The sequence below is a fragment of the Agelaius phoeniceus genome, chromosome 1, assembly GCF_051311805.1.
Source record: "Agelaius phoeniceus isolate bAgePho1 chromosome 1, bAgePho1.hap1, whole genome shotgun sequence".
NCBI classification, from domain to species: Eukaryota; Metazoa; Chordata; class Aves; order Passeriformes; family Icteridae; genus Agelaius; species Agelaius phoeniceus.
In genome coordinates, this window is record NC_135265.1 from 142,964,683 (window position 1) to 142,978,391 (window position 13,709).

Genomic DNA, 13,709 nt, shown 5'->3' on the forward strand with positions numbered 1-13,709 from the left:
CTGCCACTCCCGCCCGGAGCTGCCGCCGAGGGAGGGCACGGCCGCAGGTGAAGACAGAAGGAGCGGCTCTAACGAAAAAGACACTTCCCACACCTTGGGGTGTTGGGGTTTTTTTGTTAGTTAAAGAACTTGGAGAAAGGAGACCTCTCTCCCTTTACTACGTACAAAATCTTTTAATCAATATTTGGGTTTAACTCTCACTGCCCAGTTCTCAAAAATGTTGTTTCCCTACACTATTTTTCTCATCACTGTGTGCTATTTTGGGTCAGACGCTAAAACGTGACACTTTCCTCGAGAAAGAAAAAAGAAATATATGGGGAACGCTTAACTGTTCACAGGTGGACACAAAAGATGGAAGATTTACACAATTAGGAAGCTTTTTAAAAATCTGCCTAGGTACAGGACCCTGTCGCGCCTAGTGACAGGAAGACATGCTCAAAAGAAGAAGTTTTGATCCCAGGAATGTTTCTGGTTCCTCAATTCCACACTGTCAGTTTTCAAAACAGTGCACTTAGGAGATGCACTCAACAGGCTGCCTGCCCCGAGTCACATTGAAATTGGCAATGGCAGCCAAGAAGGAGATCAAGTTAAGGACATTAGTTCATTTATTACATTGCCAATGTCATAAACTGCATTAAAATGTAAATTTTCTTTTTTTTTTCTTCTCCTGATCTTGTCTTTGCTGTATAATCCATACACTGAGTGGAGAGGAAGCTGATCACATGCAGCTCTTATTTTAAAACCATAATATTTGTCCTTGTGTCTTAAATGCAAGATTATCAATGATCAAAATTGTTCTGTGATTAAAACAGAGCAGACAACCCACCACTAAAAAGAGATGAATTTTTTATTAATACCCACCAAACAATACAGAGAAAAAAAATCTACATAGCACATCAATGTTTGAACAAACACAGTAGAAGGACACAAAAAGAGACCACTACTGACAGAGGTAAGAAACCAAACACAAAGAAGGATTGCACAGCTTGGCATTCAGTATTGCCACACATTGTGTACATGAGGTGACAGAAGAAAAGAGTGAACGGTCATGCCACATATTTTATCATGATTTATATAAAATTTTATTTTCATATAGTTAAACTTTGTCTTAATTTTTAAATAACTATCAAATTAACAGATAAATTTTCTCTGCTGGTTTGAAGAGAAATACTTCTTCAAAACAGGGTACTGCTTTGCTTTACTTCAATATATTTATCACCAACAATATATTCACTTTTATGTAATAAACAGATATGATTCTTCCCAGGTGACTAGAAAACTATTTACAACTGAATTCAACTACAAGACATCTGATGAACTAACAATTTGTGTTAAAATTATTTTCTCCAGTATTAAGATTGTCTTTATTACAAGCATGATTAAACTTTACCTTAGAAAGTTACAGTAGTAAATCTTGCTTTGTTTCAAGTTAGGTTTCCTTTTAAAGAGAGGTACTGAAATTATCTATTCAGATCTGCTGAGTTCAAAAGGCAATCACAGCAGTATGTCACATTAAAATATACATATCTGGAAGGGAAATATCAAAGTCATTAAATGACTTTATTTGAACTTTCTTAATAAATTTTAAGATATATCTGTATAAATATATATGTAGACCTAGTATTTATTGAACAATGCAAAGAAAAAACAGCATGCAATAAAAAGAAAACATTAGAGTGTGTCAAGTATGCTGAAATCAAGTATCATGGATAACTGAAGGCTGTAATTTCTTTCTTCATTGCCTAAGAAGAAAAAAAGACAAATGAGGAGTCAGGAGACAAACTTAAGAACCCTTGTTTGCTAATTCATCAAAAGAAGCAAGAATGTGTGCACACAATTGTTAGCAATGACTATGCCAATGCATGTGCTACCACCATCACTGTTCTGTACTCACTGGCTCCAGCACATCCTTATGCACCCAAAATAGAGAGTAGGCTAGGAAAACTGCAGGGATCTGTATCAGGGGACTATGGATCAATGGTGCTTTCAGCAATTAGAGAGGAGACAGTTCCCAAAGAGCCACAGCTAAAAGCTGAACTGTTCTTTTCTGCACTCTGAATAAATAATTGGTAAAGTCTCTATTTTCATACAGTAGAACTTACTCCTGGACCAACTTGTGCAATCTCTCTGAATAGGAAATATTCTTTGGTCAAAGGTCAAAGAAGCAGAAAACAAAGAAATCAAGTTCTGTCACAAAAGCTCACAAGCACCAGGATAACAATCATGCTAAATCATGTAATTTATGATGGATGGGAGAAGGGTGCATTTTTCAGGAATGGCATCCCTGCATCCAAGTAACCCTCACTGTTGCACAATCAGAGCAAGAGCATCTAACTCTCTATCAGATGTGGAAGGAGAGATCAAGATGACCAGGATCCAAGAGAAGAGGCTTCCTGGCTTTTTTAAGGAAAACTGAGACGCATAAAAAAATTTTAGCTATTCTTATGCATGACCACCTGGAAGACAAATGGATTCAAGGACTTTGAAGATGAATATCCAACCTATCTAAATCAACTCAACATTGGGAATGTCAGACTGGGACCATGGGTTACTGTGGAGTATTTCTGCCAAGTTCTGACAACGTGCAAATCCTCTCCTTAGAGGAAGACATTACAGAATTTGACTTGTTAGCATTAAACCTTCATAGGCAGGAAGCTCCCATATATGAAATGAAAGATGCTTGAGCCATTCTAGCTAAAAAGGAAGTCTCTTCTTGTTATGCCTCATACTTAGTTTCTTTTCAGGAATGGAATAACTGCTATACAAGTGTTACCATGTGTGAGTGCCCACAAGAGGAGAACGAGGAAGTGACAGACTGAGAAAAGCCCCCTCCTTTCACAGCCCCCCCAGGACTGAAAAGGTACTGGAGCAGGAGTGGTGACAGACTGAGCTGAACTGCCTTGAGAGGGCTCTGGGGGGACCCATCATCTTCAAACCTTTTCCTGCTCAAACTGCCAGCAGCTAAGCCAACTGCAACAATAGTTTTGCAATATGGAGAAATGTCTTCCAGACTCTAATGAACAAATCTTGTAACACAGGCAACTAAGCAGCAATGAGTAATACTAAATAACCATGACATTCAGGGCACACGTACACATGCATAACACACACACCTGTAATAATGACAGAAAGTGCTACAAGACAAAAAAAATACCTTCACTAATTCGTTTTTGTTACCATCTTCCCGGTGCTGGTAAATGCACTGGCTAAGGACAGCATACAGTTTCTCCATGCGAAATATACTGACGTTCTCAGTTACCACGGCAATAGAATGCAGCACTTGCTGAAGAAAAAAATGGAAAGCAGAGTTCAGAATAGCACAAGATAAGCTGCAAACAGAAAAGGTAGGACAGGTGTATGGCCAACTTCCCATGTGAAACTTTTTAAATGCTGCCAAAGAAGTGACTGCATGCTCTTGTACATGTTCATTGAGTTCTAGGCCTAATATCAAGCAAATAAATGAAAAAACTCAAAACCCCAAACGAAAAAAACCAGCCCAAACAAAAACAAGCAGCTACAGTTTGGAAGGTCACCCAGCTTATTGTCTGCAAGTGAATTCCAAAGAGGCTCTCTAACACAAGCAGCAAGTTCCAGTGCCACCCCTGTTAAGGAGTCAAGTTTTCTAAAAGATGCATTTGATGACTGTAGCTCTGTCCTCACAGCTGAGACCTCTGTAAGGGCTCTGTGGTACCATCTCTGCAGTGGGCAGTACCTTCAGAGCACACACTGCTGGCAACCTGACTCCAGAGAAACCCATGTGCATTGCCTACACAGACATGAGCAACACCTTCCTCACAAGGAAGGGGAGGGGCAGGCACTGATCCATCTCTGCTCTTTGGTGACCACTGACAGGACCCGAGGGAACAGCATGGAGCTGGGTCAGGGGCAATTTAGGCTGGATATAAGGAAGAAGTTCTTCACCCAGAGGGTGGACAGGCTCCTCAGCAAAGTGGCTACAGCACCAAGCTTAACAGATCTCAAGAAACATTTAGACAATGTTCTCAAGCTCATGGCAGGATTGTTGGGGGTGCCCTGTGCAGGGCCAGGAGTTGGATTCTATCTTTCTAGGTCCCTTCCAACTCAGGATATCCTATCATTCTATGAACACAAACCCATAAAATTTGCTTGCTTAGGAAGCCTGTCTTGAAAAGTTAATTTCTCTCTTCTCATTTCATTTCTTATCATGGCAGGTAAACAGCAGCCCCCTCTGGTTTGATCCATCTCCAGGACCTCAACCTGGCAATTTCCTGAATTCTCCTCACTGCAACAACTCCAGAAAAAGGCCAGGTCCATCTATGCTCTCCAATTCATGCAAAGGAACTTCTTTGAGTCCCTGCAGCTAGGCACAATTTTGACCCTTTCACAAACTATATTGTAGGGTAACAACTTCTCTAGGGGACTGGAAAAACCTTGTAACACTGTACCCATATGAATGTAAAATTCTATCACTGGATTTTGAAAGTGTTTGAGAAGATATTAGTATTTTATCCAGAATGACCTTTAAGTCAACCTGCTAACTTCAAAGTCTTAAAGTCATCTCTGCTAAAAATCAATGTACTCTTTCAGTTCCTACTAAATGAAAACATGCAAACAGCAAGCCAAAACAACCCCCTAGTCCATCATAAAAACTGCCAAGACACTAATAACCAACAGCACTACCAGTTTGTCAGTGGGCTATTTTAAAATCTAACAAGCCCTTACATTAACAATAGGAGATAATCCAGTCTCCTAAAATTTTAGTTCACCAAAAGCAAGAACAGCAGCCTACGCTAGCTGTGAAAACAACAGTCATAGTCCATCATGGGCTGAATTATTTCACCAGCTATAGATCCCTCCCATACTTTGTCTGAATTGGCACTGGTTAACAACTGACTTAATTTACAACTCTGTATGTAGCAAGAAAATGTCCTACTTTGGTATTAACAAAATTAAAATTTAAACTTACTTTGAGCTCACAGTAATCCACAAACACTCTCTGTGTGCCAATTTTCACTGCCTTCCCAACACATCCCAGCTGTTTCTCTTCCACCTGAGAAGATCTTGCACGAGTCATACGGTGTACCCACAAATCTGGAACGACACAAATTTCTTAAGTCAGGATTTCTCTGAAACACAGTAAGAGTGAAGTACCCTGTACTTGGAGAAGGGAACCTCTCTGCAACAACAGAGACAACTCTTACGATTTTCCACTGATAAATGCTTGACACTTTTACCTCCTTTCTAGCAAAAATCTCTGCTCCATGAAAACTAGAGACTTGAACACAAAAAACCCCCAACACTAGACAAAAAGGCAGGGGAAAAAAACAGGGAAAAAAATCTGTTGCCATTACAGCACTGTGCTGTCAAACTCCAAAATAAGTTAAGTTAGAAAACACATCTTACACTGCAAACACAAGGACATAACTCTCCTATTCCACACATGACCCAGGGTGCACACTGTTTGAAGTACAGCTTTTTAACTTATGCTTCTTATTGCTGGAAAGATCCTCATGCAATAAAAGAAAGCCTATGTTTGTTTTTCAGTTAGGTACTATTTGAAAAATAAACTGCAGAATCAGAAACTCAGCACCTGCAGAAATACACGAGTTTGGCTGGCACAACTCAAGGGGCAGCACCACTATGCAAGAAACACTGTGCACCAATTTGAGAGACAACTGAGAACAGAAATCAGGCAGGCTAAAACCTGGCAGGTAGTGTAACCCTGCTGGGAGGAATAAGGGGGTGAATGACCTGTTTGATCTCTCACTTACCATCTGAACGTCCATCTTCAGAAGTTCCGGCTTTTTGACAATCTGGCATCTCACTCTGCTCTCTTAGGTCCGAATGTTCTCTCCTTTTTCCAGAAGGAGATTTGCCCACAAGGGGAACTCTCTCTCTTTCATTTTCTGTCCCATTTTTCTGTCGTTCTTGAAGTACATTTTCATGCTCTTCGATAGGAGTATCCTGAGAGGATGCAAATTCAGTGCAATCTGTGCCAGACTCTTCATTGCTCTCCACTTCATTTTGGTCTTCAGGAATTTTATTCTCTTTATTGAACTGAACATTCCTCTTTGCTGCAATACTTGAAGACTCCCTATTCCTTTTGCGTTTTCTTTTTGACCTCTCTATGAAGAGATACAAGCAAAAGTAATCCAAAACAATACCAAAACAAGAAGCATGCTCATCTTACTTGTCTGACAAGGAAAATGACCAAGGGAACTTAAATACCACTGCCCATCTCCCCAGACATGTGTCTAGAGAAAAAAATTGGTATTTATTAGAGTCAGTTAGCTACTAGATTTTAAAAGATCCAGCAACAGAATTTAATTCACAAAACCAACAGCTTCAAGAAGTTATCAAAACAGAAGTCTTACTTTAGACAGAAGTCTTCCTGCTAAGCAAGATTATTAAGTGACTTAGTCATCTAATATATGTGAACATAGAAACGTATTTGGAGATGAAACTTCAGAATCTGTAACCTTCACAAAAGTTAGAGACACATTGGGAAGAGCTGAAGAGGCACTTTAAAGGGAATATTTGCTGGAGAAAAAAATCCTCCATAGAGATTTACGGCTTATAAGCTTTCTGATTCAGTTACCCTTGTTCAATACAAACTTCTCATTTTCCCTTCCACAAAACCCCACCATCCTTTGTACTCACAGAGCACCACACCAGGCCTATGGGTCAAGTCAGTGGCAAAATTCCCAGATATGCCAGCAAGACCAGGATATGTCACATCATGTCATGTGTTTTAAGCCCTTTTTTCCCCCATGTCCTATTCATGGTAAAACTGAAGAAAATAATGATCTTTCCTTTACGTGTCTATGATTATTGCTTATGTGTCTATGATTATTGCTACCCTTTTTTTTAACCCTTTCCCCTTCAATTGGAAATCACAGGAATAGTTTAATGTTTGAGGGCAGGGAAGGGGAAAACAGTGTTGCATATAACTAAAAACTAGGTAAGCATTCAGAAACTGCCATGTACAACTTTTTTGACTTTAAGAGGTATCAATGTAGGAGCCATTAAATAGCAGTTGGGCCACCAAGGGCAGTGCCTTACAATGTCAACCAGCCATTGTACTTGGACTTTACAACCATACTGAATGAATGACCTCTGGATTTATCCCGAGTTTTGCAGCATATTAAAAAATGTAATGCCTCTGGCATGAAGAACCAGGCATCACAGGAACCTGTTAAGTCACAAGAACAGAGGCTTCAGCACCTTCTCCAAGAAAGCCTGAGTAAAACACAACTTGCCTTTAGAGCAGGGGGTACTGACATCCACAGGCACTGCTGGGATCTTCAGTTTTTCATTACACTTTGGATCTGTTTTCTTACACCCAGGAACAGAGTCCTCCTTTGGCATTACACAGAAGGAAGAAGAAGCACAGTCTGAACCTTGCAATAAAGAAGAGAGAGCAAAGAAGGGTGTCTTGCATGGCTGGTTACAAATACTGAGCTAAGTCTTTAATTCCTCAGTGCCAAAAACGTACCTCTCTGCTTACGAGATTCTTTGATTTCTTGGCAGCGTTGTTCGAAATCCTCATCCATTTCCTCCCTCACTATGGAATAGGCAGTGTCTCTCAAAGCACAGGCTCTGTGCCTGAGGAGGCGATCTGAAATTTTACAGTCACAACTGAGTGCTTTCTACCAGCCAATGAACCCCTTTATTTTGTTTACTTAGAAAGTTTTTTCTCTTGTCATAGGTAGGTTCTGAAAGGTTATCTCAGCCAATCTTTTCAGCATGACAACTGATAAATTAATTTATAAAGCAAAAGCAGTAGCTTCCATTCAACATATCTATCACAATTTCATGCCCAAATAAGTTTATTGTTGATACTGCAACATTCACAACCTGGCCAGAAATGCTCTCTGGGGATCTTTTAAATGATCTAATCCCACATCTACTGTGCACAAATGATACTTACCAACTTGTACATTTAAAATTTTTATCAATTAGTGATAAAACCACATCCTCACCTCCGGGATCTTTAGCTGGGTTGTACTCTAAAGCATTGCTACAGATTAGATCAATGTCTTTTAGAAAGTCTCTTGCAGTTGGGTACTGGTGCATGTCAATCTTGGAGAGAACTGTGGAGAGGTCCATGGGTTGTTTAATAACAGCATTGTAATCAGGTACCTACAAAGGAAATATACATGCTCAGACATTTAACACAGCACCCACCAAAAATAATTATTTTCATAAAGTCAAATAAAGGACTTCTTAAAAACCCCAATATGATGCATCCAAAGATGTGGAAATTACCCAATTAGCTTCTTGAAAACAGAAAGGCTATTTCAGCTGGTTTTGAAGAGACAGGCTAGAAGAGGGGAAAACAAAGAAGCAGGGAGGTGAGAAGAATGTGTGGGGCAGAGAAGGGAACCAGCATGCAGAGTGGAACTTGTTTCACTTCCTTTCAGAAAATAACAGCAAAAAAACATTTCTCTGTAAAGTGACCAGAAATTCTTTGGTTTTGGCAGCAAGGAAAAGGATGTAGGAATTGCACCTTTGAAGAACCTGTCCTGGGCACCTAGAATGAGATAGCTGGACCCAGAGGTGCCAATTTCTGTATTCTGACAATAGAAGGAGCCTAATGACTAGTGCAGATGAGGACATCTATGTTTGTTTAGATTATTCCGATCTGGAAATTACAAGGAAAGGAAAGAAGTCAGGGGACATGTGGGGAAACAGGACCTTGTGGAAATGCAAAGCTATCTCAAATTTCCAGTAGACTTGAAAGTATGTGCCCCAGCCTACACTTATTTAATGAACTAAATGAGAAGCATATGGGAGGAAGAAAAAAAAAAATCACACAGCCTTTATGGTTGATCTTATAGCAAGGAAAGCCCCGAGAATGGAGTCTGAAAATCTGACAAATTGCTGCTTTTACTCCTGTTCTTGCAGAAACTATAGACAGACAATGAAAGAGCTTTACACTTTATTAAAACAAGCCTGGAAGTACTGTTTATAATTACAGAGAAAAAGAGAGATCTCTCCTTTTTAGTGCTGTAATACACCTACATACCAAAGCCTTTTCACAAGCAAACTGTGTTGGCATTTGATATAATTGGCACTTGGACTAGATGATCTTTTTCGGAAGACCCTTCTAATGGAAATAATCTCAAGTTTTAAAGAGGTTTTAGAAGAAACACAGGGACTTCAGCAAACACTCAAATAACAGATATTTGAGTGACCCAGAGTCAAAAAAAGTAAAAGCAAAACAAAACTTCACTTCCCATATCCTGGAGATTCATAATACTATGATCCTAAAGACAAAGATAAACCTTCCTAGAAAGAACACACAAACACTGAGGAACACACACACAGAGAAATTGTGAATACACACAGGTATGATATTGCAGATCAACACTAAATTTACCTCCTGTGGGTCAACAGGCTTTGTGAATGCCCTGAAACGTCTGTCAATGACGAGTCTGTGAGTCACATCCCGCAGGTAAATCCTCAGTTCCCGCAGCGTGTCCTCCTCCTGCTCCTCCAGCTGTTTCAGTTCCTCCTCTGACAGCTGGCGAGGCTTTGGGGGCGGCGCTACAGGCAGCACTTCCAGTGGCTGCCGAGCTTAAATGGAAAACTTGAGTCAATTAATGGTACTCAAATACAAGCACATCAAAAATATTTGATAGAAAATTACCCCAAAGGAAACACTGTATTGTATTAGCTGTTAACTTACTGCTAGCAAAGTTTTATGTTTTGAATATCCTCACCTGGGTTGTTTTTTGATGCAGGAGGTTCAGCAGCTTGCTTCATAACTAAGTCCTCAAAAAAACTTCTTCTTTCAGCAGAGGTAGGCCACTGGATTTTGAAGACTTCTTCACAATCATTATTAAATAAAGCTTTTATCTAAAGCATGAGGAGAAAAGATATTTCAGATAAGGCCACGCACATTTTTTGTATTTTTTAATATTCTATTCCAAAAAGCTGAGTACCTTTCTAAACTAAACTGAGTACTCATCTGAGTAAGATAAGCTACGTAAAGTTGTCTTCTTGGCTTTAAAAAGCTTAATTTTCATAGAATGGCAAATTAAAACACCTGCTCTGAGGAATAAAACCATCTAGAGTTTAGGCTCCATGAAAAAAAGACGTGATAAACCACAGAGTGGACAGTCACCACTTCCAAGGTGGTTATTTTGTATTTACCTGCCTTCCTGTTCTTTAGCTCAAATCTTTATGGCAGCTATGGAGGGAATGGGCAAGGTTCAACATATAAGTGACAGCTTTTTGTTAAGCTGGCTTTTAAAATTCTTTTTTCAATTAATTTAAATGAAGTGTCTAAAGTTGCATATTTCCAGGTTGTACTCTGTTTTTCCATCTCTATTACCAAAGGGCATAGAAATAATTTCATTCCTTATTTTAGAAAGCATTTAACAACATCACAGTAAGTTTTGCTACCAAGGCAAAATAATCAGAGCATCATATTTGCGTTTTGAACACCTTCCTTTAACACTCTCTGATGTTTTTCTGAAATCCCAGTGCAGCTTGAGGGGACTGGGGAGGTAATTTTACCACCACAAGTGTCCAGAAAGCTCAGCAGGTAGTCGTACTGAATTTTGTTAAGGAATACAACTAAAAATTGATTTCGAAGTTACTTAAATGGAAGTTGGACTTTATCTTTCCAGTATGTCAAGTTTTCACCTACCAGATGTAAAAAGAAACTGAAATAATAATGAAATTATTGAAATTTGAAATTACATTCCATCAGTAACAGTGTGACCACTGTACTTTTTCAGTAAAAATAGCTTGCACTTTTCAGTAAAACAATCTTTTTCTATCTCAAGCACTGTATATGCTTCACTAAGCACACACCTCACCATCTTGCAGTCACCAAAATGACTGCCTGAAGCAAATTTATACATCTGTCTAATAAGCATCAGTGTATGAGAAGGGTGAAACGTTTGGGTTAAAGTCAATCTTTTTAATCAGAAAACACTTCAGACAAATGCTTTCACACCATTGTTTTGTCTAAGCAAATTTTAAGATACTTTTAAGAGTGTTTGGGTGCCTGAATAGTAACAGCATGAATTTGCTTTAGAGTGGTACAGTACTCCCATGCTTAAAGGAGTTATAAGCTAAACAAAAAAAAAGGAAGAGTAAAAGAAGTGTTGATAAATACCTCTTCTGGGAGATCTCCATGTTTCACATCAGTTGTTGCAAGGAGCAGAACCGGAGCAAACGTTGGAATGTTCTGCAGCAGTGTTGTAAAAACAGCTTTCACTGTAGGTCCAACAGTGTCCCACCACAAAGGGATTTGTGGCACATAAATGATGCTTGGTGCTGTTCTTTGAGCTTCTCGCATCAACTGGCAAAATGAAAGCTCAGGTAAGAAAACAACATCCTGTAGAACAGGATACTAAATAACTACACAAACTGTCTTATGAAATAGGAGTACATGAAGCTAAAGCATCAGGATAAATCAATAAATTCACTACTCCTTACAATAAGGTAAAATTTTCACTTTGATTCAAACATAGACATGGCTACACAGACAGAAACAGACTTGAATCTCTGCCCAATTTCAAAACTTCTTATGTGTAAGAGAACTCCTAAAGAGCCTCAGCACTCAGCCAATCTGGTGGTGCACCCAAAAAAAACACAACCAGTCCTTCAGCAAGATGTATTAGCCTGGAGAAATTGCCACACAAGTGCAACTACACCAATTTCAGTTCAGAGCACACACACAGACTCAAAGACCTATGTGAGAAGCCTGCTTACAATGCATAATTTCAAGCACATTTTGTAAGAGGTGACCATTCTTTTGTCTGCCTGAAGAGCTAAATCACAACTTCTTACTACCAAAGGATCCATCAGAGCAGATGATATGCTTTGGAAGAGCACGAGCCACTGCTTACAGATGGCACCTCAATCACGGGAGACAAAATGCATCTACTGCCAGAGGGAAGTGACAAATTTCTCTATGTGCCCTCTCAGATTAACAATATTCAGAGAGTTCCTGTCAAAAGGTGGGGAAGCACACATGCTATATCCAGGCAGTCACTACACAGGGTAGTTACTCATCCACAGATGCAACCATCACATAACAAAAGGAAAATTGCTCCTCCTGTGTGACAAACAAGCCATGGAATGTGTCTGTCCTTACTCCTACAGCTCTCCAATGCTGCTACTAAATTCTGTGAATTGTGAATTCTGTGAAGGAAAAAATATTTTAATACAGAAATGCCAAACAACAACATGTATTCCCTGCCTAAAACTAAAGAAGAAGGAAACCAGCACTAACCTGGTTATATTTAGTTTTCTTAGGAAAGGAAAGCACACCAGTGTAACAATCTTAGTGTTATATGAATTTTAACTTCTTTACTGCATGTACTGCAGTGCTGCAAGCTGTATATGTAAAAGAAGAAACCCTTTTCCCCCAAACCTTGACTGTCCTATGAATATAATAATAAACAGGGCTTCAGAAAAGTGCATGATGCCATCAGGCTGATGCAGAGCCATCTACTGAGAGCACAGAGGCTTAAGAAGCAATGAAAATTTCCAGGATCCAACACAGACCAGCAGGATTTTTTGCCACAGAGAGTGCTTTATTAGCAGCACCTCCCATCTTCCAGAGCTGCTAGCAACACTCTCACTGCTTCCTTTGAAAAGGAAAACATGACTATGTATACCAGCCTTATACAGTATCATTCCATCTAAAAAAAAAAGTGGATTTCCAGACAGAAGTAAACATAAAAGCCTATTCCAACCAATCCTCCTCCATTAACAATGAATTTTGCTTATTTCACAAGTTTACATACAGTTTATATTCAGTTTATGAGTCATACCAGATTAATGAGAAATAAGATACCTGTGCACATGTTTCTTCTGGGGATGTGATACTAACAAACAAAGCAGGCAGGTCTAGTGTATAAACAGGAAACTTCTCCAGGGCATGGATTACTGCAGGTGCCAGATGAAAAGCCTGCCCACACCCTGGATCTTCAACTAATAAGAACCGTGGCCTGAAAGATGTTGGCTGGCAACGAGGATTTCTACAACAGTAAGAAGAAAACAGGTTTAAAAACAAGTGATAAATAGGCACACAGATGTTGAAGGTTTTTTTTTTTTTTTGTAATTACACTCCCTGTTCCATGAAATAAGCTGGACTGATCAGGAAGACTATCAAAGCCTATTTTCTCAGGAATTGGTACCATGCCTCCACTAAGAAATCCTGCCAGGCCCCAGCATGTCTGCCATTCCTTTAGCTGGGCTAAGTAAGAGCTCTTAAATCCTTCAGGGAAGCTGCCCAGCAAAATATACACACCAAACTGGTCAGTGACCTGATACAGGCAGAACAATAACTCTCTCTTTTCCAAGCACAAACCAATCTGTGTCTCTTCACTCCATGTACACTACTATTTTCAATGGGTCTTGACTTTAGGTAACTGAGATCTCTACACCTGCCAAGTTTAGCTAAAATTTGGCTGTAGTGCCTGGAGATGGTGGTAAGGAAGAAGCATACCAACATTTCCAGGAAAAAGAATTAATGTGGTCAGTGAAACACATTAGCTGTATCTGAAGAAGCACACAATTGGATTGGTTAAATTACTTCTATGGTTTCCTCTCTGAATTGTCTATTAATTTACTAATCATCTTGTTTTATGAAGCATGAAACACTTGTGAAGAGGTTTGTGGGTTTTTCTACCTCAAGACTGTTGTACCTTTACTTGCTGAAGTCAAAGATTTTAGAAGAATAACTGATCCAACAGTGACAACAA

At 39.4% G+C, this 13,709-nt stretch overlaps 1 protein-coding gene across 2 annotated transcripts in view; it reads right to left on the minus strand.

The window, feature by feature from the left end:
• Window positions 1–829: 829 nt before the first annotated feature.
• The window catches only part of ATAD2 (ATPase family AAA domain containing 2), a 30,646-nt gene continuing 17,766 nt past the window's right edge, over window positions 830–13,709 (minus strand). For both annotated transcript variants that reach the window (XM_077188676.1, XM_077188673.1), the window contains exons 18-28: window positions 12,800–12,983; window positions 11,111–11,296; window positions 9,705–9,840; window positions 9,362–9,558; window positions 7,962–8,121; window positions 7,475–7,597; window positions 7,239–7,379; window positions 5,751–6,104; window positions 4,946–5,070; window positions 3,155–3,283; window positions 830–1,742 (exon numbers count right to left, since the gene is read on the minus strand). In XM_077188676.1, coding sequence (XP_077044791.1) covers window positions 1,704–1,742; window positions 3,155–3,283; window positions 4,946–5,070; window positions 5,751–6,104; window positions 7,239–7,379; window positions 7,475–7,597; window positions 7,962–8,121; window positions 9,362–9,558; window positions 9,705–9,840; window positions 11,111–11,296; window positions 12,800–12,983 — 1,774 coding nt within the window. In that variant the 3' untranslated portion in view covers window positions 830–1,703. The remainder of the gene's footprint in view (window positions 1,743–3,154; window positions 3,284–4,945; window positions 5,071–5,750; window positions 6,105–7,238; window positions 7,380–7,474; window positions 7,598–7,961; window positions 8,122–9,361; window positions 9,559–9,704; window positions 9,841–11,110; window positions 11,297–12,799; window positions 12,984–13,709) is intronic.